The 25,164-nt window shown below is 41.5% G+C and overlaps 1 protein-coding gene across 1 annotated transcript in view; it reads right to left on the bottom strand.

Annotated features, from left to right (window-relative positions):
- Positions 1–25,164, bottom strand: part of AGBL4 (ATP/GTP binding protein-like 4) — a 1,466,590-nt gene that overhangs the window by 337,061 nt on the left and 1,104,365 nt on the right. The window contains exon 6 of the mRNA XM_010834456.1: positions 10,022–10,061. Coding sequence (XP_010832758.1) covers positions 10,022–10,061 — 40 coding nt within the window. The remainder of the gene's footprint in view (positions 1–10,021; positions 10,062–25,164) is intronic.

Consider the following 25,164-nt stretch of genomic DNA (forward strand, 5'->3'; position numbering starts at 1 on the left):
GGCTCTCTTGTTCCTATAGTCTTCAGAGTGGCTACATTTACATCATGGGGGACTTTCATTGGAGATAAAGTCCAAAGTTGTTATGTAATGATCAGCAGGTTTAGTCTATCACCATATAACCTAGGTATTGTTTTAACAAGGTTAAGAGGTGATAAAAATATTTTTTGTGCATATTTGCAATCAGAAACCATTCTAGCTGTGATTTTTTCTGGAGGTTTCTGCAATATTTTAGGAAATCAATTGTCTTTTCAGGATGTAGCCTCGTTAGTGGAAAAGACCCATGCCTGTGATGTCTCCGACATTTCACACTTTCCTTATCAACAGCAAAGTAGGTCAGCTTTAATTCTGTCTGAGAAAGAAGATTCTGTGGGCCAATATCACACAGGAAGTAGTATTCTTATGTAGCAATAGAAAAAGCAACAGTCTGATACAGAATCAGAGCAAGCTGGATTTGAATTCTGACTCTGCTGCTAAGTCGCTTCAGTCGTGTCCGACTCTGTGCAACCCCATAGACGGCAGCCCACCAGACGGCTCCCCCGTCCCTGGGATTCTCCAGGCAAGAACCCTGACTCTAGCATTTACTTATTAACTGCATTTATGTGGGCAATTTTAATTGTGTAGCACCTTCATTTCTCATCAGCAAATCAGGAAAGACTATGCCTGTTTAATGGGACAGTGAGGGAAATTGTGTGAAAAATATGTGAAGTGTCAGTTCTGACACTGAATGCTGATGTTTAGATACTTCCTAAATCTGTCCTTTTAGTCTATACTATCAAAAAGTTAATGAGCATTTGACAAGGTGCCAAGATAAATCAATAAGAGGAAGAACAGTTTTTCCAACAAATGGTGCTAGCAAAACTGGACAACCACACGCAAATAGACCAATTGGAGTCCTATCTCATATCATACAAAAATTAGCTCATAGGAGTATATCATTGTGACATTAGGCAATGTTTTCTTGGATATGATACCAAAAGCATAAGCAATAAAGTAGATAAATTGAACTTCATCAAAATAAAAAAATTTTTTTGGTTTATTTTAAATGCCATCAAGCAAATGAAAAGAACCCATGGAACAGGAAAACATATTTTAAAATTACGTATCTGACAAAAGACCTTGTACTCAGAATAGTATTTAAAAACTTTTACAACTCAATGATAAAAAGACAAATGTAACCTAACTGATATCAGGAGGGGGAAATAACTTGCTAACATTTTTCCAAAAAAGATACACAAGTGGCAAATAAGCACATTAAAACATATTCAACGTCATAAGTCACTGGGAAAATGCAAACCAAAACTATTACGTGATACTGCTTCATACCCACTAGGATGACTATAAATTAAAAGATCGATAATAACAAGTGTTAGAGAGGATGGGGAGAAATCGGAAGCACCCTATGTTGCTGATGAGAATGTAAATGACACAGCTAATTTAGAAAACACTTTTGCAGTTTCTCAAAATGTTTACCTTGACGCTTACCAAATGATCCAGCCATTCATTTCCTAGATGTATGTCCAAGAGAACTCAAAACATGATTTTTACTTGTTCACAAATGTTTATGGCAACATTATCCACAATAGCCAAGAAATGTAGACGACTGAAATGTTCGTCAATAGATGAATGGATAAACAAATTATGATACATCAATTCAATGGAATATTATTTGGCAATACAAAGGAGTGAAGTACTGATACATGCTAGAGTATGGATGGACCTTGAAAACATGTTAAGTAAAAAAAGAATCCGGTCACAAAAGGCCACATACTGTGCAATTTCATTTATATGAGATATCTAGAATAGGCAAATCCATAGAGATAAAAAGTAAATTAGTGGTTGCAGGGCCTAGGGGAAGGCAAAAATGGGGGATGACTGTTAATGGGTACAGAATTTCTTTCTGGAGTAATAATAATGTTCTGGAATTAGTGGTGATTGTACAATTCTATAAATGTACTGAAAACCACTACATGATACACTTTATGTAATGTAAATGGTGCACTTTAAAGGATGGATTTTATGGATGTGAATTATAATCTCAGTAAAGCTGTTATTTTTATTTAAAGCTATGATCAGGACTTTGATGGTGGGAACATAAAAATCTTTCTAGAAGTATAAAAAGGTATATTCACCATTGCCAAATATTCTAGCTTTTCTCACTGCAGTGCCCTTTCGTGTAGGAAGAGTCAATATCTCTACCCTGTTGAATTAGAAGTTGTCATATGAGTTGCTTTGACCAAGGAAAATTGGGCAAGAGTGATCCTTTCTAAAAATTTTTAAGAGAAGGTACATGACTCGCTCGCTCTCCCTTTCCCTCTGCCATGATGACCCAATGGCAGGGGCTGTCAGTACTTTCCTGCAATCCCACATATTCTCCTGGCACTTATTATTTCTGCACATATTGAATACTTTCCAATTGCTGACATCTGCAAATTTCTCTTGAGGACTTTCTCTGGCCACTGGAATCTGCTGTGTCCACATATCAAGCAGATTAGAAGTGTCAGGAAATTAACACCCCCACCCTCACTCCCACGCCTGTGCCCTTCAGGAATATCTCTGAGGCTTATTTTCTACTGACTTCCAGGGTTCTCCTGAAGGATTAAATTCCAGTTACCAACAGTTGTAGCTTGCTTGATAATGAATCTTTCTTAACTTTTTTTTCCTTTTCCCAAATCTTACTTCATCTCTCAACAAGGTCTCTGGGATCATCTCCTAAATAAACTATTGAAATGAAAATCTTTGTCTCAAGTTTGACTTCTTAGGGAACCCAAACTGAGACACAGCAGTGTTCCAAATAGAGGATGCTTGGCCAGCTGGATGCCAGAGTGAAGATGATGCAGAGCAGAACTTATGCCAGCCCATGAGAGACATGTATCAAAAGTAAAAAACACAGCGATGCTTTTTAAGTCTCTGTAATTTTGACATCATTGTTACTTCAATGTAATGTAGACTGTCATGACTAGTAAACTACGTATACCTTTTCTTAGTAATTCTCATTCTAGGAATTTTTCCTAAAGAAACAATTAAAGATGTGCACAAACATATTTATACAAGAATGTTCACTGTGGTGTTATTTATAACTAAATCATCAGGGATAATTTAATATGCAATAATTTTAGAAGGCAATGGCAACCCACTCAAGTGTTCTTGCCTGGGAAAATCCCACAGGCAGAGGAGCCTGGTAGGCTGCAGTCCTTGGGGTTGCGAAGGAGTGGGACATGACTTAGAGACTATACCAAACCAATATATAACAAGAGATAAATTTAAAATAGAATGTGTTTCAGCTATATAAAAGTCTCTCTTTGAGAATATTTAATAATATTGAAAAATGTTCACATTATATTCAAATGTAGCAGTTTATATAGATCATTATAAATTTAAAAAACTACATATATATTTGTATGCTGCTGCTAAGTCACTTCAGTTGTGTCCGACTCTGTGCGACCCCATAGACGGAAGCCCACCAGGCTCCCCCTTCCCTGAGATTCTCCAGGCAAGAACACTGGAGTGGGTTGCCATTTCCTTCTCCAATGCTGAAAAGTGAAAAGTGAAAGTGAAGTCGCTCAGTCGTGTCCGACTCTTCGAGACCCCATGGACTGCAGCCTACCAGGCTCCTCCACCCATGGGATTTTCCAGGCAAGAGTACTGGAGTGGGGTGCCATTGCCTTCTCTGATATATTTGTATATTTTTACATATACATACATATATATATACATATATATATACATGCAAAAAGTAGCAGTCTCTTTTATCAATCTGGTGGTAAAAATTTCACCTGGATAGGAGAAAAATATTTGCTCATATTGCCTCCCTTCTATTGAAGAGGTTATAATAGAATAAACCTTCAAAAAGTAAGGAAAAAACTATAGTTGGTCTTCTGGGCCAAATGAGTAAATAAGTTCATGCTGCAATAAACCCATTCATTCCCATTAAATGGTAATTTTGAATAATACATGAAAAAAGAAATGAAAATATATAGCTGGGCTCCATTGCAAGAGACATATCTCCATGAAACTGAAAAGCACAAATGCAAAATGCTATACATGCTCCTGAGGCTACTTGCTTATTGAGATCTGGATCTAGAAGCAGGCAGTAGCTGCTGAAATTTGGACTCCTGTGAGACTCATTAAAGTGTTCTATAGGAGATGAGGACCAGAGATAAGGTCTTCCACTTAGAACAAGGACCACGGGTGGGGCTTCCCAGTTATGGAAGGAGCCTAGAAAAATAAAAGCCTGGTGCAGATTCTGGGAGATAGCCCCTATGTGCTATATAGGCCTAGAGAAGTGAGGGATATAGACATAGCAATCGGAAGCAATGCCAAGCTATCCTGCTGACTTTTTGTCACTGGATCTGACATATCCCCAATATCTGTAAGGTTCTGTACTGAAATTATGGATAGAGTCAACTGTAAAAACCAACATATAGGGATATGTGAGCATAGTGGGAGTTTTTTTTGGGGGGGGGGGTCAGGGATGGGAACAAAGAGTAACAGAAAACTTCCTTCTCAAAGTGATATTACAAATTAAAATTTCAAAATGCATGAAGAAATTAAATGCTTAAAGCGATACTAAACAAAATCAACAGTTATAACTTGAATTCACTCCAGATGAAACTTATTTTATAAAACAGTCAAAGCTTTTAAAATAAGCATATTGAGGATGTTTGAAGAAACAAATGAAGACAGAATAAGAAATTATGAAACAGAATAGGCAGAAATAAAATGAGAGCAGGTGGATATGAACAAAATTAGAAATCTCAAAATTAAAAATAGATAGTCATTGAAATATTGAAAAAGACAGGAAAAAATCTAGACTAGATATGGTCAAAAAGTGAATATGAATTCAAGTTACTTTTGGGTAACTCAGAATCAGTGCATTAAAATAAAATTATAAAAAATTATGAAAAGTCAGTAAAGAACCATGGAGGGCAACTTGAGAAAATCCAACACTCATCTAAAGAAATTATTAAAGAAGAGGATTGAAGGGAAAGCAACATTTGAAGAGGTAATTTGCTGATAATTTCTCGAAATTAAAGAAAGACATTGATTCTCAGGCAGAAAGTATACTCAGACCACCAAGAAGGGTAAATAGAAATACATTCACATCTAGACTTATTAAAATGAAAAAGTAGAGCATGAAGATCAAAAGGAAAAATTTTTTAGCCTACCCAATAAAAGATAAGTTACTGCAAACAAATAATGGCAGACTTCTCACTAGCAACTATGGATGTCAGGAAAAAAAGAAAAAAAATCCTCAAAGTACAAAGGGAAATCTTCCTTAAGCTATAATTTATACCTAGCCAAACTATTATTCCAAAGAGAAGTCAAAATAAGGACAAATACAGATCAAGATAGCTTCCCATGGACTCTCACTAAAATAGCTATTAAAGGATCCACTTTAGTAAGGTAACAGAAAAATCTTGAGATGTAATTAATAGGAGAACACAAAAATTTATAAGCTGTGTGGGAAAAGTCAAATGGGTCTTCATCATCATCATTGCTTTTCTTTTTTGAAAAAGTTTAACTTTTAAAAGTCTAAGCAATAATAACTAGGTGGTGACAGGGCAGTATTTAATAGGTAGTTAAAGCATGCTAAGGCTTTTTTTGTGGCTGAATGACTTTAGATATTTTGAATAACTTCAGACTTTGAAAAAAAAAAAAAAAAAAGGATAGTTAAGTATATTTCCAAAAGGTAAACAGTTAAGGTTAGAAACAAAATCTGTAGCATTAAAATCTAGAGATGGGGTAAAAAATAGGTAATATATAAAACATAATGTATTCTGGTGGTTCAGATGGTAAAGAATCTGCCTGCAATGCAGGAGACCCCAGTTTGATCCCTGGGTTGGGAAGATCTCCTGGAGAAGAAATTGCCAACCTACTTCAGTATTCTTGCCTGAAGTATTTAATGAACAGAAGAGCCTGGCAGCCTACAGTCCATGGGATTGCAAATAGACAGACATGACTGATAGACTAACATTTTTCACTTTCAGTCCAAATTAAGGCAAGGCAAAAGAAAAAAGAAAATAAATGATAAACAGAAAGCACAAATATAGCAGTAGAAATATGTCCAAATATATTTGTACTTATAATAAATGTAAACAGATTAAATTCACCTGTCATAAGGCATGGGTTATTAGATTTTATTAAAAAGAAAAGATAATTGTATTTTCAAAAGATAAACATAAATAGGACAAGGTAAATGGTATCAACCTACCAATTATGAGACAATATTAAAATTAAGATTTATTGTAAGCAAGACATGGGCTTAAAGCAGATTAACAGTGATAAACAAATAGTACAGTACAGAAAGCTCAGAAACAGATTCTGTATACAGGAAAACTGATATTTGACAGATGTGTAACTGCTAATAATTGGAGAAAGGATGAACTAGTTATTACATGGTATTGAGATAATGGGCTATCCATATGTAAATAAGGAATTAAATCCCTAATTCGTATCACACACAATGTTCAGTCATATAAATGAGATAAATACCTGAATGTGATGTAAAACTTGACAACTTTTAGAATACAGGAGAATATGATATTCAGGTAGGGAAGGATTTCTTAAGTCACAAAAGCAAAGCTCATAAAGCAGTATTCACATATTCAACTATGCTAAAATTAAAAAAGAAACTTCCATAAATCAGAAAACACAAGCCATCATCTTGAAGAAGATATTTGCAATGCATATTAAGCAACAAAGTATCAATATGCAAACTAATAAAGAATTAAAAATCAATAAACAGTAGCAACCCAACAGGAAATGGACAAATGATATGAAAAGTCAGTTCACAGGAGAAACCAAAGTGGCCAATAAACATATGAAAAGATATTCAATCCCACCAGTAATCAGGGAAACACAGATTATAAAAGCAGTGGTGGACTTCCTTTGTGGTCCAATGGTTAGGAATCTGCCTTACAATGCAGGAGAAGTAGCTGGGGAACTAAGATCCCACAAGCTTCAGAGCAAATAAGCCTAAGCACCACAAGGAGAGGGTCCAAGCACCACAAGGAAAGATCCTACATGATGCAACGAAGATTCTGTGTGCCACAATTAAGACCCCAAGCAGTCAAATAAATAAACAATTAAAACAAATAATATCAATGGGATAACATTTCACATTTATCATGACAACCAGTAAAAATTTATTTATAAGTGTGATGATTTCAAGTGTGGAGGATTCAGAGCAATGGGAACTATTGTACTTTGCTGTTGTTATAGTTTGAAATATAAATTTGTTCAACTACTTTAGAAAACAACAGGCCACTATATAGTAAATTTGAAGATGCATATAATCAGTAATTCCTCTCCAAGTTATATGCTCAAGATAAATTCTCATTCTCATGCATAAAATGGCCCTAGTAGCATTGTTTAAAATTGCAAAAAATTGGAAATAATCTAAATCACGATCAATAAAATGAAAAAAAGAAATTGTGACAGAATTATAAGTGAAATTCTATATAGCAGTTAAAAACAATTGAACCAGAGCCACCTGTATCTACGTGAATGAATCTTTACAATATAAGGAGAGAAAAATCACAGAATGACATTTATAGTGTGACATCATTTATAGGAATTTGTAAAACAATGCCAGTTAAAGCAGTTATACACTGAATTTATAACAGTGGTTACCTATTGGGTCAAAGGGGAGAGATGCAATCAGCGAGGAGTGCAGGGAAGTCTCAACTAGATCTATATTTTTTAAAATAGGGAACTGTGTAGCATAGATGGTACAACGTTGATGTGATAAAACCAAGGTGTTTGGTGGGGGAGGGCAGTAAATGACTCTTCCTTTTATCTCTACTCTTTTCTGTATATTCAAAATTATTCACAATAAATGAAATAGTTTAAAGAAGATAACGCAAATTTTCACGTCTTCCAAATTGCCAGCCAGCATTTCTGAAGGCTTCTAGTTGATGACAAGTGGCAGCATCAGACTGCAGTTCTGTGTTGAGAATGGTCTGGTGAGGCGTGCAAACAAGCTAGCGCCTCCCACTGGCAGCCCAGAGAGGTAGCATGCCCCTTGCTAGCCGCGGCGGCTTCTGGTGAAGTGGAGGATGGGGGTGACTTTGAAAGTGAGAGACAGTTATAATAGTGATGCTGACATGGACTAGAGCTGTCTAGATAATACATAGTCTAGTAATCCTTCCTAGCCTTTCTTAGGCATGATACACATGGCTAATATTGGTCTGGCACACTGGAGTAGAGACAGGCTACTCCCTTGGGGGCTCAGTTTCCCCGGGACCTGTGGATCGGTATCTCACAAGTGCATATCTTACAGTACCGCACAGATGTAGCCTACGTACAGTACTGCACACTTGTGTGACACAAAACGCCTTTTGAAAAGATTTGACCCAGAAAATAATCTTTTCTCACCTAAAAGTAGGGAACAGTATAATCCGTTACAAATTCGGGCGGTGCTTAACAGTTTGCCCAAAAGGAGTGCACCGAGAGTCACCACTATTCTGCTTGAGTTTGTGCCATAGCAATGAAGAACAGAAAGAGCTGGTGCAAAAGAAATGCAGTTAACAAGAGTCTAAACGTTTCCTTGTCAAGCAACTGAAGACAGATCAAGAACCCTCTCCAACTCATGTCAGCATCATATCAAGCTGTGACCCGATGAGACTGGGATGTGAAAGCCGGCAAACTAGGTCAGCATATGTGGGGCAGAACAAAGCACAACCACGAAGGAGAGCAGCCAATGAGCCAAGACAAAGACAATCCCTTACCAGCACCTCAGCGGGAAGGGATTGGTATGTCACCCAACAGCCACTGTAGTTAGGTTAGCTCATGATTTGGAATTTCTATAATTATATACATGCTAAACACAGTTCATTCTATGGGTTATATTGTACATTTTCAAACCAGTTAATCTTTGTTCTTCTAAAGTCTCAAGTTTAAGGAGCTCTATTAGGTGGACTATAATAAGCTCACCTGAACTGGGTAGACCCAACTAACATTTGTAATCATTGTTTTACACCTCAGTTACATAGATAGATAACCAGCCTCTGTGCTGAGACAGTACCTGCAAAGGATAATTCCTCAGTCTCCTTGTAAGTGAGCCAACTGACCCTGGATACAGTAACAGGCTGGGTGTAAGGCAGGGATGCCATGGCACAGCTATATTGGTTACTAAAATGCTGAAAAACCTCCATATTTGTTGGTAATTAGCCACTCCTAGAGCGCCCCCACAACCCATGTGACCACTCTGTTACACTAGTCCTTTTCCCAGAACACCGTCTCCCCCTAGTCCAGTAACCAAAGCGTTAATGCCCAGCATAGTAGGGAGTCACCAGGGCTGTTAAACATTTTGAACATCACCAATGGATAAAGACGAACCACCATACCCACTCTTGAGTGTTTATTGCTGGCACCATCGTCCCTTTGGATTCCAAGAGAGAACAGCATCTCTTGTTGGGCAGTTTTGCCTCAGGGTCCCAAATCAAAATAAAATACCTTCTGATGGACTAAATGCTCAACTTCTCTCCAGGCTAGATGCCAGTCTTGGGGGAAGGAAGAACTTTTTAATCCAAGGGCCACAGCTTTTTTGGAGGACTTGTCCTTCCTAAAGGTGAGTGACAAAGGTCACAGGAGACCAAACCTGATCACTTGCCCAGACTGGCTTTTCTTCATGAGCTGTCTTCCCTTCATTTCATGCCGTTTACAAGGCAGCTTCCCCATTCACCATGATTTTAACATTTCTCGGGAGACTAAGACACTTCCTTGACATTTGGATCCACTGAGGGATCTGGGGAGAACTTGGCCCTGGAATATGCAGCAACATCATAGTATCACCCCGCCATATGCAGAGTCAAGAGAAGGCAGCACAGAGCTGGGGAAGAGAAAAGAAACTGCCTGTGGGGTAGAGGACAGCGGGGAGAAGGATCATTCCTGATGCAGGAATTCTGCTGTTGAATCAGGGAGCCAAAGGAACAGGACACAAATTGCACTGGGATAAGCAACCAGGCACTGCTCTGGGAAACAAGGGAAAAGACAAAGCAGAATGGCCACATCTACTCACCGGGGCTGGTTATCGTCAGGAGATCAAGCTGCCGCTGTTGCTGCAAAGGAAAACACACTGTCAGACAACTGAGTTAAGCCAGAGTCAAACTTGTTGCTTAGGGGTCAGGGTGGACACGCAAGGGGGATGTTCGGACACGCAGAGTGGGGCACGCTGTGGAGAAGGTGATGGGCTCATGGTTCCGCAGAGAGGCCTTGCGTCCTAGAGACCAGGAGGGATGGATGGCCTTTCTGGTCAGAGCTGTCAAATTCATCTATACTAAGGGAAAATGATGCCCTGAGAGGAATGTGGCTTACCTATAGCCACAAAGAAAGTCCCTTTCCAGACTCCCAGCCAAGGCTCATCCCTCTGGACCAGGCAGCCTTAGATTTCTCCCTGCTCACACTGGCTACCCTGGTTAAGTGCCTGATATCCTGGCAACCCTCTTTGCCTTGTCCTTAGTCACTGTCAGCCTCCTTTCTAACCATGATACTCCCGAGGGCTGGTTTATTTATTAACTCTGCTCAACAATGCTATGACAGTTTCCATTACTGATGATGAAACCATTCCTTCTCTAACTGAATCCTCATCTCTTTGTGCCATGCAACATTCATAGAAAATAATATCTGTCAGGTACATTAGGCACTAGATGAAGCTGCTTATGTTTGGAGGCAACTGGCCCTGACCCTAAGGGCTGAAGTGATCAACATCTCAGTAGGCTTACCCCACCCCCATCACACCACACCTATGGGGAAGCTCAGTCCTGAACTGGATGTCATGGCAAACTGAGGGTGGAGAAGAAGGCATTGGAGGCTGAGGATGGGGCAGTGGTAAGTAACTCTCTTAAAGACTTGTTTTTTAAAGTTAATTTATTTAAATTGGAGGCTAATTACAATATTGTAGTGGTTTTTGCCATACATTGACATGGATCAGCCATGGGTGTACACGTGTCCCCCATCCTGAACCTCCCTCCCACCTCCCTCCCCATCCCATCCCTTAAGGTCCCAGTGCACCAGCCCTGAGCGCCCTGTCTCATGCATCAAACCTGGACTGGTGATCTATTTCACATATGATAATATACATGTTTCAGTGTTGTTCTCTCAAATCATCCCACCCTCGCCTTCTCCCACAGAGTCCAAAAGTCTGTTCTTTACATCTGTGTCTCTTTTGCTGTCTTGCATATAGAGTCATTGTTACAATCTTTCTAAATTCCATATATATGCGTTAATATACCATATTGGTATTTTTCTTTCTAACTTACTTCACTCTGTATAATAGGCTCCTGTTTCATCCACCTCATTAGAACTGATTCAAATGCATTCTTTTCAATAACTGAATAATACTCCCTTGTGTATATGTACCACAGCTTTCTTATCCATTCTTCTGCCAATGGACATCTAGGTTGCTTCCATGTCCTGGCTATTGTAAACAGTGCTGCAGGGAACATTGGGGTACACGTGTCTCTTTCAGTTCTGGTTTCCTCGGTGTGTATGCCCAGCAGTGGGATTGCTGGGTAGTATGGCAGTTCTAATTCCAGGTTTTTAAGGAATCTCCACACTGTAAGACTTAAGTCAGGATTCCTTAAGCCTCTGTCAACCTCTGACTCTTTCCTACACTTGATTTTCCATTAATAGCAGTTTTCATTAATATGTATTTTTTTTTTTTCTTAAAAAGGGGTTTTAACAAACTTCACTTTGAGAACCATTGCTTCAGGATACACACTGCAGGAGCTTCTGATTGTCTGTTTATCCAGTGGGTCCCTTGGCGTATTTCACCACACCTGCATTTCCCTCTTTATCTTGCCTCTCCCCTAGAATGGCTCCCTGAAATTCTGCTTCAGCAGAAAGGAGAAAGCAGCAACATTTTTTGAGTACAAATATAGGCCTGGCAAAGGACCAGGCACAAGACCAGGCACGCTGATGTGTCATTTCTGCTCACACTCTTGGCAAACCTGCAGGGCTCCTACTGTACAACAGAGGGACGTGGGATTCAGATAGGAGAAATTATCTGCCTGAGACCACATCTTCATTAAATAAGAGAACCAGAATTCAGTCAGTTCTAATCCTGGCTTGATGGTTCAAAATAAGATACTGCACATGGTAAATCACTCCGCATGATGCTGCCAATTAATAGATGCTTAATAAAAAGAGCTATTTTTGTATTGAGGCTTTGCTATTATTATAGATCTCGTGACCCTTGGTTTATAAAAGCTGCCTCATCCCTTTTCATAGAATTATTGATACCAGAGCTTAAAGGTCATCTAGTCTGACCTGTCACTAGGATGGGAATTTCCTCTGCAATGTCCCCACCAGTTGTATAAACAGCTTCTGTTTTATCCCCTTTCCTGATAGGGAACTCATTTCTTAACAATTAAATTTAAAAAAAAAATTCTTTTGGCTACAGAGCATGAGATGTTAGCCTTCCCCGACCAGGGATTGAACCTGTGCCCCTAAATTGCCCCATTTTGAGCAGAGTTAAAAGCTGTTTCCTTATAAAATCATTGTTGCTTTGGCCTGTGACAAGTTTGGAGATCTGAAGAAGATCTGTGTCATCTTCTCTCCTGGTTAAATATTCCCAGTTCTTTCATCCTTGCCTTATAAGACCTGGTCTGAAGTCTCCTGGCCCTTGTGGTCCCCTCCTCTTCCATCTACATTTCATCTGTCCTGGTCAGAACCTCTTTAAGGTCTCTCTACCCCTTGCTTTAATGATTGCTCAGGGCCCTAAAAGCAGGTCTGTATCCTTTCAGCATCTTCTCAATCACACATCCCTGTTTTCCTGCCAGCTCATAACTCATTCCAGTTGACATTTTCAAGCAAACAATGCAACTCCAAGATGTCACTGACCTATTGTGAGCACATATCCTCACGCTGAAATGAAACACACACCCACACATGAGAGCTGGAAGGAATGCTGGAGCCAGGCTGCCTTCCTTCCCAAACATGGAACCAGGCTAGTAGTACAATCGGCTCAAGCTGCCTTTGCCAAGGCCAGCAGCAGGCTTGGCCCTTCCCTCATGCATGAGGAAAGAATACAACGTGTTCTTCCATTTTTCCATAAGCTTGGTTTTGTGACAATCACCCTTAGTGAAAGAGATCTGTTTACATGAAAAGTGTCTAATTCTCATTTCTAAATGGCGATTCAGTATCCAGGGTCCAGCAGGGAAAAAGGGAAGAAAACCTGAGAGGAACACAGATAGACCTGGCCTTGTGTCCTAACTCCTCTCCGTGGTCTTGGATAACGTACTGCATGTCTCTGGTCTTAAACTTCACACCTTTAAAACGAATGAGTGAGACGGAAATACTGGCAGTGACTCTGAGTAAAAAGCAAATGGGCACTGTGCTTGCGGGCTCCCTCTTCTGGTGTAGAGAGTTCTCTGAGAATTCCTGTAGCCAGGACCCTGGGGGCTCAAATGATAGGATTTAAAAGAGAACAGATTTTAAGCTGCCTTCACACACTGCCATTTTCAGTGCTTGTACGTGTTCCTCACAAGCTGAGGGAAATCTTAAGGGCCCGGAACATCTATTATTCAGTCTCTGGCACACAGTAGCCCTCAGTGAGCATGCTAAACTCAGCTGAACCATTCCTGGAATCCACATTATCCTTTCAAACCCCTGTGCCTTTGCTCGTCCTAGTCTCTCTAAACTAATCTCTTGAGATCTTCATGGAGCTCCTTCCTCATGTCTCAAGACCACCATGAGGTCTTCTTTGCACGTCAACTCCCAACCTAACCCCTTCCTCTCCTTTACTTAGAACAGAAGATTTCATACTGTATTCCTTCAATGCATCTTGTAAAACCTCCCTTTTGTATCATGCCCTGTCTTAATTATTGGTTTCCTTCTCTGTTTCTCTCATGAGGTCCTTGTTTGAAGACAAGACTATGTCATTTCATCTGTATATTTCCAGTGCCCAGCACAAAGGCTGAAAGGAATGCTTGATGTCATCTAGTTCAAATGATTCAACTATTCCATTATTCCCTCTGCAACACTCCTGAGAGATTTGTCAGCATGGAAAGTAAGCATGCCCTTTCCTCTAAAGGACTTTCCCTCTGTCATGGCTTTGGGGTTTCCTACCTTTATGATTTTTCTCCCACCATCTCTGCAGCAATATTATTATCTATCCACCTCCCCTGGAAATCTTCCTTCCTTTACTCCCATGCACAGGATCACTGTTTCTCCTAGACCCCTACAGCTTCTACTGTCTGTGCCCCTCCAGAGGTGATGAATTGACTCTAACCTGGTGAGGAGCCCCTTTAACCTACAGTTCTCAGACATATATGCACACCACCTAGTGGTCCAAGAAGATAAGTGTAGACTACTGTTTTAACAGGTAGCTCTTAAGACAGGATTGCAGTCTGCATGTCCTATATGCAAACAAAAACAAAAGTATATGTTCAAGAATCACTGTGCAACAATTTTAACCTAAGATACTAAAATATCCAAATAATTTCCTCAAAGTCTTTGCAGAATGAAAGGAATACAATGGAAGAGGAAATTTTCATCACAAAAGTGCGCCTCGTATTTAGGTTCACCAAAGGAAACTGGCATTTATTAAAATAGGCAACTGACTTGTGGAATTTGACCAATAATATAAATTAATTATATAAGAGGGGAGCATGGTGGAATAAAGAATGACCAAATTATTTTAATTAGTTACCAACTGAGAGACACAAGGACCTTTTACATGGAGATGATACATTACCTACCTGTCTGGATGGTAGAAAATGCAATATTAGTTGGCGAAACATAGCTAGACAGCAGGTTTGGTAGACTGACAGGGCCTGCTGGCTGAGGGCTGTGCAGCTGGACCACAAGCCAACCATAAGCTACCGTCTCAGGAAGGCAGGCCCTTCAAGAGCGAGTGGTGCTCTGTGTATGTATGTGTGTGCGGAGGAGTAGGGGGGCATTCCTCCTCAGACAAAGGAATTCTACACCTACACCAAGGGAAATGTGTCCAGGTACGTCTAGATGGTATTCCGTGGACTCCTGGAGGAGTGTGGGCATGGCAGGGTTGGATCAGTTAGGAGGTGCTGTGCAGACTCCTGACTGAGTATGGCCCTGAATCCAGCCTTTCTTGGTAAGAGTGGTGCCTCAGAAACATTCAGAAGAAACCCACTTCTGTGCTCAACCAGTGTGTGGCGGATGACACCAGTCAAGACTCCAAAGAGACCATGCGAGCCGAAGGCCCCAAAGTCCACAGGAACGATCTCTGAGTCTGGTGGGACCAACGATGCCAGGGGCATCCACAGTGGCTGCTAAAGGAGCACACACAGCAGGTGTGCCCCAGGAATTATCCATATTCCCAACTGATCCAGTGGGACCTGTTTTGCCAATGCAGTGTCCCTTTATCTCTGGTCACAGTTGACAGCTCCCAGGGTAAAAAGTACTGAAAGATGGGTCAACTGGAGACCTCAGCCAAACATTGTGGATCTTTTGTGGATTCAATTATTCTCAATAAAAACTATTGTTGTCCTACATTGAAGAATCTGTCTTTAAAATGTTTGCAATAATAAAAACAACACATGCTTATTTTGGTCATTTTCCAAATTTCCAGAAAATTCAGAAAGTAAAAGTAAATGAAATCTCATCACTGAAAGAGAAGCATCATTATCATTTGGTGTATTTTTTGTCATCTTCTTTGTTTGTGTCTATTTAACAAGGTCATATTTATATATAAAAAATGAAGCATGTCTTAATCTTGTGCAGCCTTATTTTTCGTCCCAGGCTGAGCTTTTATTTTGAATTATAAGAATGTAAGTCACATATTGTTGTTCAGTCATTCAGTCATGTCCAACTCTTTGAGACCCCATGGACTGCAGCACGCCAGGCTTCCCTGTCCATCACTAACTCCCAGAGTTTGCTCAAACTCATGCCCATTGAGTCCGTGATGCATCCAACCATCTCATCCTCTGTCATCCCCTTCTCCTTCTGCCCTCAATCTTTCCCAGCATCAGGGTCTTTTCCAATGAGTAGGCTCTTCACATCAGGTGGCCAAAGTACTAGAGCTTCAATTTAAGCATCAGTCCTTCCAGTGAATATTCAGGGTTGATTTCCTCAGGATTGACTCACATATATTTATTGCTATAAATAATTTTAGTTCGTACTACTGTGACTTTGTTTCTAGTCCTGTTTTCAGGGAAGGTGGTATTAGTAAGACATTAGTGGAAAACTACTTGGTTATTCTGTCACAGGAGGCAGCAGGCAATAACTAACCTGAAAGATATTCTTCACATCTGAAGCCCCTCTCATTGCAGTTACACAAAGGATTTTGTAGAAAGAACTTCAAACTCAAAATCGGACAGACAAACATTATGAATCCTGATTCTATCATCTTTAAGCTGTGTTATCTAGGCATGTTTACTTAAGCTAGCTGTCAATTAGGTATCCCATTCATAAAAAGAGTATAGACCAAGCTCCAGGAGTTTAACAGGAAAGAAGCTGAGAGAAAGAAGAAGAATCATTTGGGGTGGCAGCAGAGGGGCGTGGGGTTAGGGACTTGGAGGTGCCAACAGGTAGAGTGGGAAGCACAAAGGTTGGAAGCTAGGATTTCTGAGGGCTGCTCCAGCTGTGCCCGACTTCAGGCTGAGGCTTTGGGCTTCTCACCCTCTGGTACCTTAGCCTTTTACAGCAGCCTCTTAACTGGTCTCCCTGATTGAGTTTTGCACATTGCTGCTGCAGCTGGTGTGAACTTTCTGGAATCACACCTTAAAATTCACCAGGACTACTACAGAATAGAGTTTAACCCTTTAGTTGCCGTTGGAGGGTGTCTATGGCCCAGCTCCTGCCTTCTGTCTCCCATTCCATCAGACTCTGAGCTCTGACCATGAGAAGCCACTTCCAGTTCCCCAAACTTGCTATGCTCTCACCTCTAGGCCTTTGTTCTCTCTGTGCAGAACCACAGTCTGGTACCCAACCTGCTTTGCCTGGCTAACCCCTACTGGTTCAGCTCTCCACTCACACGCCACCTCTTCTGTAAAGGCTTTATTGACCTGCCAAGGCTGGGCTGGATCTTGTCCTTAGCCCCCTGACCTTCCCCACAGAAGCACCATCACGGTGCCCCTCCTGGCCTGCTTACTTCTCCGTCTTCTCCGCTGTGTGATCTCCCCGAGGGCAGGGCTGTGTTATCACTAGCGCACTCCTCTCAGGGACTAGCCCGGCGCCTGACCGATAGGTGATACTCATTAAATATCTGCTGCTTACCGGCTACCAGGATGCTGACTAGAGAGAAGGTCCTACTGAGCTGATCGTCAGAGAAAGTCTTTAGCTTTATCCCCTTCCCTCCCAAAAGACGTGCACATATTGGCCCCATAATTTTCCTCAAAACCCTATTTCTGCCATGGGGACCTAGGGATTAAACCACAGAGTATCTGGCCTTCTTCAGCTGGATGGGTAATTATGAGGCTACGCTTAAAAACGGACTTTTCATTTTGGTCACGAACTGCATTGCAATTACTTCTCAGAATGAGAAGGGGACATGATGTTCCAGGAGCTCAGGGACTGGCTTCATGTGTGAGGTTCTGCATGGTGGAAGAGAATAGGCACTGATTATGTGTTCTGTTTTGCTTTTTGCATTTCGTGCAGGATAGCTATTTGGGGGAAAAGTCAGTCTGTCATGGCATAGGCTGGAGATAATTTAAATAAGAGCACCAGTAATCTCTGTGCATTTTTCTGTCACTCCAGAAGCCAGCCAACGTGGGGAGGACTTGCGAATCCACTCTCCAGAAAGGGGAGGTCGCAGGAGCATGGGCACACAGTTGGTTTCATGGCTCAGAACCCTCTTTTCCTTGTAACCCACTTCCTGTCCCGTTCTCCCCTTCACCCAGCCAGAGTCATTTTCTAGGGCTCTCAGGCCCCTTCCCTGCCTTACCCTAAGAAGAGCCTGCTCCCTAGAAAGTATTTCACGTAGCGCTCACCTCTCCCTAAACTCACCACTTCTGATCTCTCCTATTCCAGTCTAGGCTGCATGCTGGCTGCAGGACTAATCACTGTAAAGTTAAATTTGATCCTTTCTTAGGATAATTTAATAATCCTGGTTGCATTCCTCATAAATACTAGACTTCTTAGCTTAGCATTCAAGGGCAGATGACAAATCTCCACAAGCTCTAGGTGTCATTTGAAAAAGCAGTTTTTGTATCTTAACATATTTGGAGAACAAACAAAAAGTTACCTATTATTTTCAGAACCAGTCTTCAGACAACAAAGGTAGGTCTAATCACATGGGTCAGCTCACATGTAGAAGATGTGGCAGGAGGAAGAGGTGGGGAGAGCCAGTCACCTCTTTGAGGAAAAGGTGCAGGGATTATGAAAGTCTGCAAAGCACTGTCTAAGGCATGGATCTCAGGCCCACATCCCACTGAAGTGGGATGCTGGCCATCTACTTGCCTGACCCTTCTGTACGCCACCATCTCACCCATCCCCGACCCTGCCTTCTGCCCTTGACATGGTTCCCTTTCTACTTCTCCTCATGCTGAACAAGTGATGTGTGGCACAGCTTCCCTGATCATACTGGGACTTCACTCTTTGACTCTTCATTTGTTTATTCATCAATTTAATAAATGGCCATGAAGCATCTACTATATACCAGGCATACTGCTGACAAGAGGCCAAGAAAGACACAGCCCCTGTCTTCAAAGAGACAGCTAACAGTGAAGTGGAGAAGACAGACATATATAGCTAATAGTGAGGTGGAGAAGACAGACATACACAGCAAATAATCATATAATATGAATTAATGTCAGTTATGGTAAGTGCTTCAAAGAAAAACATGTGGAAAGGTACGTGACCAGGGTTCAAAGTATTCCTCAAACCTCACCCAACCCAATGGCTAATGGCTGGATGCCTCTCGTAAGCATCCACCAACTCCACTACCTTCTACAGGAACCTGAGCAATGGCTGAGTCTCCGCTGCCCTTTTGTGCACCTACTCCCATCAGGATAATAAAAAATGCATTAGCCTTTTACTCAGGGAGAGAGCGAACATCACTCACGGCTGAAATAGAATCTCATGACGAGGGGTTAAATTCAGTGGGAAGCTGAGTGGGGCAGCAGACAAAAGCTAGGGTTGCACAAGTGGGATTGCTTCAATATATTTCACTGAGTAGTTTCTGCTTCTGTAGCTTCCTGTTATTGGAAAAGCCAGGCATGCAAGTGGCTTTCATCCCCAGGGCAGCTTAAAGGAGCATTTGAGTTCAGCCTCTGGCAGCCTGCACAAAAGCAGGGCAAGTGGAAATGGAGAAGAGCATATGAAAGTGCAGAGGCATTCTGGAAGCAGATTAGCGGCAGCAGAGGCCGTAGCAACTGCATTTGCTGAGCATTTACTCTGTGCCAATCCTTACCACATTCTGAGGCCAGCACTGCATTGTTACCCATTTATATAAATGAAGAAGCTGAAGGTCAAGAGGTTACATTACTTGCTCAAGGTCATAGCTGCTATTGGAGAAACCTAGATTCGAACCCATGCTGTTGGTCTCTGAAGACTACGCCCATGTAGCTGTGAGAGCACTGGGGTATGAGAAATGCTTTTGGTGTCCCCAAGTTTCTATACAGAGGAGCAGTAGGAGCCTTGGTGGCCGGCCACACTCTACAACCGAACAGCCTCTGCACACAGGAGGGTGGGAGGAGCTTCCACTTAAGCATGATGTTCTGTATTTTTCCTTCAGTGTTCACAGTTTGAAATTCTATATTTATCTGTATTTATATTTGGTCAATGTCATTCCCATTATATGCTAAACTCTAAGACAGAAAGGACAGAGTTGAGCTTTCCTGGAAGAGTGGACTCTGTTTAAATGTGTTAAAAATCATATGTGGAAGGCTAGACCAGGTTTTTGAAGAGGGCTAGATAAACAGTTGAAACTCTTATTCCTGCTGGAGAGAAATGATACATATCCCATCCTAAAACCCCAGCGAGTCAGATGGGGGCTTGTGCTAGAAGACTCCACCCTCCCAGCTCTAGAGGAAAGACCCACGCATCAGCAAACAGTGAGAGGAAGGCTGTTCCAGTCGTGAGTCAGAAGATTTTAGGCCAAGACAGACTGCTTCTTCCCTACCCTTTGCTCCGGTAACATGAGGCCATGTGGGAACCTGGAAGAACAGACATGGCACCTAAAGTGATGGTGCAGCTCAGAGCTGGAGAGGATGCCTGCATGACTGGCAGACGCCCACCCGGGGCACCTATGGGCTCACAGCGTCTAAGCAGTGATTTAACTGAGTCTCTTGTTACAGTTAGGGTTAGGCAGGAGACAGAAGAGATACAGGTTCAATTGATCCCCTGGGTCGGGAAGATCTCCTGGAGTAGGATCTTGGCAACCTATCCCAGTATTCTTGCCTGGAAAATCCCATGGACAGAGTAGCCTGGCAGGCTATAGCCCATGGGGTCGCAAAGAGTTGGACATGACTGAACATGCACACCCATGCAAACTGCAGTCAGCTATTTACATATCAGTCTCATTTTTCACTCCACCTCTACCTCCCCTACCTCCATCTCCTCCCTCTTGCTTTCTCCTCCAAGATTAGAGTTGAGTATTTTCTATGTTGAGTGTTCTCGCTGTACCTGATTAGGACCTGAGGAAGTTTGTTACAGATGTGATGTTTTGGCTGATTATCAGACAAAGTTACATATCTGATAAGTTCTCTTTTTATATGTTTTAAGTTACAACTTTTCTTTTGTAAAAATCAAACTTTAGAGTTTAAAAGATAAGCCTTTTCAGCTTTCAGCTGATCCTTCAGATTATTCTTTATCTTGAAGGTCACCATGATCCCACGTGAGTGAGGCTACCCCACAACACAGCCTCCTGGAAAGTCAGAGCAAGGGGCTTTGGAGATCATTTGGCACAACTACCTTATTTCAAAGAAAAGTAAACTGAGCCTATAGAGGGGGAGGGAGCTGCTCAGAGTCACCCGCCACATCAGTTCAGTTCAGTTCAGTTCAGTTGCTCTTTGTGTGACTCTTTGTGACCCCATGAATCGCAGCACGCCAGGCCTCCCTGTCCATCACCAACCCCTGACTTCACTCAAACTCACGTCCATCGAGTCGGTGATGCCATCCAGCCATCTCATCCTCTGTCGTCCCCTTCTCCTCCTGCCCCCAATCCCTCCCAGCATCAGAGTCTTTTCCAATGAGTCAACTCTTCGCATGAGGTGGCCAAAGTACTGGAGTTTCAGCTTTAGCATCATTCCTTCCAAAGAAATCTCAGGGCTGATCTCCTTTAGAATGGACTGGTTGGATCTCCTTGCAATTCAAGGGACTCTCAAGAGTCTTCTCCAACATCACAGTTCAAAAGCATCAATTCTTCGGCGCTCAGCCTTCTTCACAGTCCAACTCTCACATCCATACATGACCACTGGAAAAACCACAGCCCTGACTAGACGGACCTTTGTTGGCAAAGTAATGTCTCTGCTTTTGAATATGCTATCTAGGTTGGACATAACTTTCCTTCCAAGGAGTAAGCATCTTTTAATTTCATGGCTGCAGTCACCATCTGCAGTGATTTTGGAGCCCCCAAAAACATAGTTCTGCACTATTTGCTTGTGTGCCTCCTTCAACAGAGAAAAGGGATGTCTGTATCCCATTCATGCCTAAAAGAGCACAGATGCTCAGAGGGGGAAAAAGAAACTCTTAAGGAAAATAAGAGAGTGAGGCGAGGGTATGGAGGCAGGGGGGAATTTGGTTAAGAACTTGTTTTGAGTTCTAATATCATTATGTCTATTTGATTCAACTGGTTTTAATTGAGGCATTATCAGGAGGATTTCCTTCAAGAGGTGGTAATTGAAATGGCCCTTAAAGATTAGAAACAAGTAAGTTACTTCTCCGGAGAAGGCAATGGCAACCCACGCCAGTACTCTTGCCTGGAAAATCCCATGGACAGAGGAACCTGGTAGGCTGCAGTCCATGGGGTCGTTAAGAGTCACACAATACTAAGCGACTTCCCTTTCACTTTTCCCTTTCACACATTGGAGAAGGAAACGGCAACCCACTCCAGTGTTCTTGCCTGGAGAATCCCAGGGATGGTGGAGCCTGGTGGACTGCTGTACCTATGGGGTCGCACAGAGTTGGACATGACTGAAGCAACTTAGTAGTACTAGTAGTAAATTACTTCTCATTGAGACAGTGAGGCCAATTTTAAAAAAGAATGGCACAGGAATCTGAGTTGGCCATAGGCTCTGCTTCCCTTTGTCCCTAGGAACTAATGAGTCTCTTTACATTTGACATCCAGTTTTTAAGACTTCTAGGGCATCTCTTTGAAATGCTATATTCTGTTTGTTCCTTTACATATTTTGTTATTGAATATATAACACCGATCCCCAATAATGGAAGATGCTTACAAGAAGAGAATCAAACAAAATTCAAACACATACAAAAAAGACATGGAGGAATAGAAAAATAAGGAGAAATTAGATGATGCCAGGTGCAAGGTCATCAGCCTGATTATATTCAGATTTATCGTATTCTTTGCAGCCAAAGATGGAGAAGCTCTACACAATCAGCGAAAACAAAACAGAGCTGACTGTGGTTCAGATCATGAACTCCTTATTGCCAAATTCAGACTTAAATTGAAGAAAGTAGGGAAAACCACTAGACCATCCAGGTATGACCTAAATCAAATCCCTTACAATTATACAGTAGAAGTGACAAATAGATTCAAGGGATTAGATCTGATAGACAGAGTGCCTGAAGAACTATGAACGAAGGTTCATCACACTGATCAAGACCATCACCAAGAAAAATGCAAAAAGGCAAAATGGTTGTGTAAGAAGGCATTACAAATCACTGAGGAAAGCAAAGAAGCTAAAGGCAAAGGAGAAAAGGAAAGATATACCCAACTGAACGTAGAGTTCCAAAGAATTGCAAGGAGAGATAAGAAAGCCTTCCTCAGTGGTCAATGCAAGGAAATAGAGGAAAATAATAGAATGGGAAAGACTAGAGATCTCTTCAAAATAATTAGAGATACCAAGGGAATATTTCATGCAAAGATGGGCACAATAAAGGACAAAAATGGTATGGACCTAACAGAAGCAGAAGATATTAAGAAGAGGTGGCAAGAATACACAGAACTGTACAAATAAGATCTTCAGGACCCAGATAACCACAATGGTGTGATCACTCACCTAGAGCCAGACATCCTGGAATATGAAGTCAAGTGGGCCTTAGGAAGCATCACTAGGAACAAAACTAGTGGAGGTGATGGAATTCCAGTTGAGCTGTTTCAAATCCTAAAGGATTATGCTGTGAAAGTGCTGAACTCAATATGCCAGCAAATGTGGAAAACTCAGCAGTGCCCACAGGACTGGAAAAGGTCAGTACTCATTCCAATCCCAAAGAAAGGCAATGCCAAAGAATGTTCAAACTATCACACAATTGCACTCATCTCCCACTCTAGCAAAGTAATGCTCAAAATTCTCCAAGCCAGGCTTCAACAGTACGTGAACCATGAACTTCCAGATGTTCAAGCTGGATTTAGAAAAGGTAGAGGAACCAGAGATCAAATTGCCAACATCCACTGGATCATCGAAAAAGCAAGAGAGTTCCAGAAAAATATCTACTTCTGCTTTATTGGCTATGCCAAAGTCTCTACTGTGTGGGTCACAACAAACTGTGGAAAATTCTTCAAGAGACTGGAATACCAGACTACCTTACCTGCCTCCTGAGAAATCTGTATGCAGGTCAAGAAGCAACAGTTAGAACTGGACATGGAACAATAGACTGGTTCTAAATTGGGAAAGGAGTACGTCAAGGCTGTATATTGTCACCCTGCTTATTTAAGTTATATGCAGAGTACATGATGAGAAATGCCAGGATGGATGAAGCACAAGCTGGAATCAAGATTGCCAGGAGAAATATCAATAACCTGAGATATGCAGATGACACCACCCTTATGGCAGAAAGTGAAGAAGAACTAAAGAACCCCATGATGAAAGTGAAAGAGGAGAGTGAAAAAGTTGGCTTAAAGCTCAACATTCAGAAAACTAAGATCATGGCATCTGGTCCCATTACTTCATGGCAAATTGATGGGAAACAATGGAAACAGTGAGAGACTTTACTTTTTGGGCCTCTGAAATCACTGTAGATGATGATTGCAGCCATGATGAAACTAAAAGCTGCTTGTTCCTTGGAAGAAAAGCTATGATCAACCTAGATAACATATTAAAAAGCAGAGAGATTACTTTGCCAACAAAGGTCCATCCAGTCAAAGTTATAGTTTTTTCAGTAGTCATGTATGAATGTGAGAATTGGACTATAAAGAAAGCTGAGTGCTGAAAAACTGATGCTTTTGAACTATGGTGTTGGAAAAGACTCTTGAGAGTCCCTTGGACTGGAAGATCAAAGCAGTCAATTCTAAAGGAAATCAGTCCTGAATCAGTCATTGGAAGGACTGATGTTGAAGCTGAAACTCCAATACTTTGGCCACCAGATGTGAAAAACTGACTCAGTGGAAAAGACCCTGATCCTGGGACAGATTGAAGGCAGGAGTAGAAGGGGACAACAGAGAATGAGATGGTTGGATGGCACCACCGCTCAACAGACATGAACTTGAGCAAGCTCTGAGAGTTGGTGATGGACAGGGAAGCCTGGTGTGCTGCAGTCATGGGATTGCAGAGTCGGACATGACTGAGCGATTGAACTCAATTGAGGTATAAGGTCACAACTCAGAATTCACATTCTAGATACTCTGATCACTGGCCCAAGGTGGGATACAGATTTGACTTTCAGCTTTTCAGCCACCTAGGCACAGTGGAAAACTCAGTTTTTAAATACCCAGTGTATATACTAAGGATAAAAACAAAACCCCAAATGAAACAACTGAATGACAGCATCTCCATTGTTTCTGACTTGAAGTCTGAGGAAATCTCTTGTAAGAGTCCTTAGAAAGGGGACCTTGAGGTGTCGTGGATGATAGGAATTAGCCAGGTCCTGCAGTGACATATCAGCCGAGCTGTATTTGGAACCAGCAGAACTATGGAACAGCAGACTGGTTCCCAATAGGAAAAGGAGTTCGTCAAGGCTGTATATTGTCACCCTGCTTATTTAACTTCTATGCAGAGTACATCATGAGAAATGCTGGGCTGAAAGAAGCACAAGCTGGAATCAAGATTGCCGGGAGAAATATCAATAACCTCAGATATGCAGAGGACACCACCCTTATGGCAGAAAGTGAAGAGGAATTAAAAAGCC

Source organism: Bison bison, unplaced genomic scaffold (genome assembly GCF_000754665.1).
Source record: "Bison bison bison isolate TAMUID 2011002044 unplaced genomic scaffold, Bison_UMD1.0 scf7180017864033, whole genome shotgun sequence".
Taxonomy (NCBI): domain Eukaryota; kingdom Metazoa; phylum Chordata; class Mammalia; order Artiodactyla; family Bovidae; genus Bison; species Bison bison.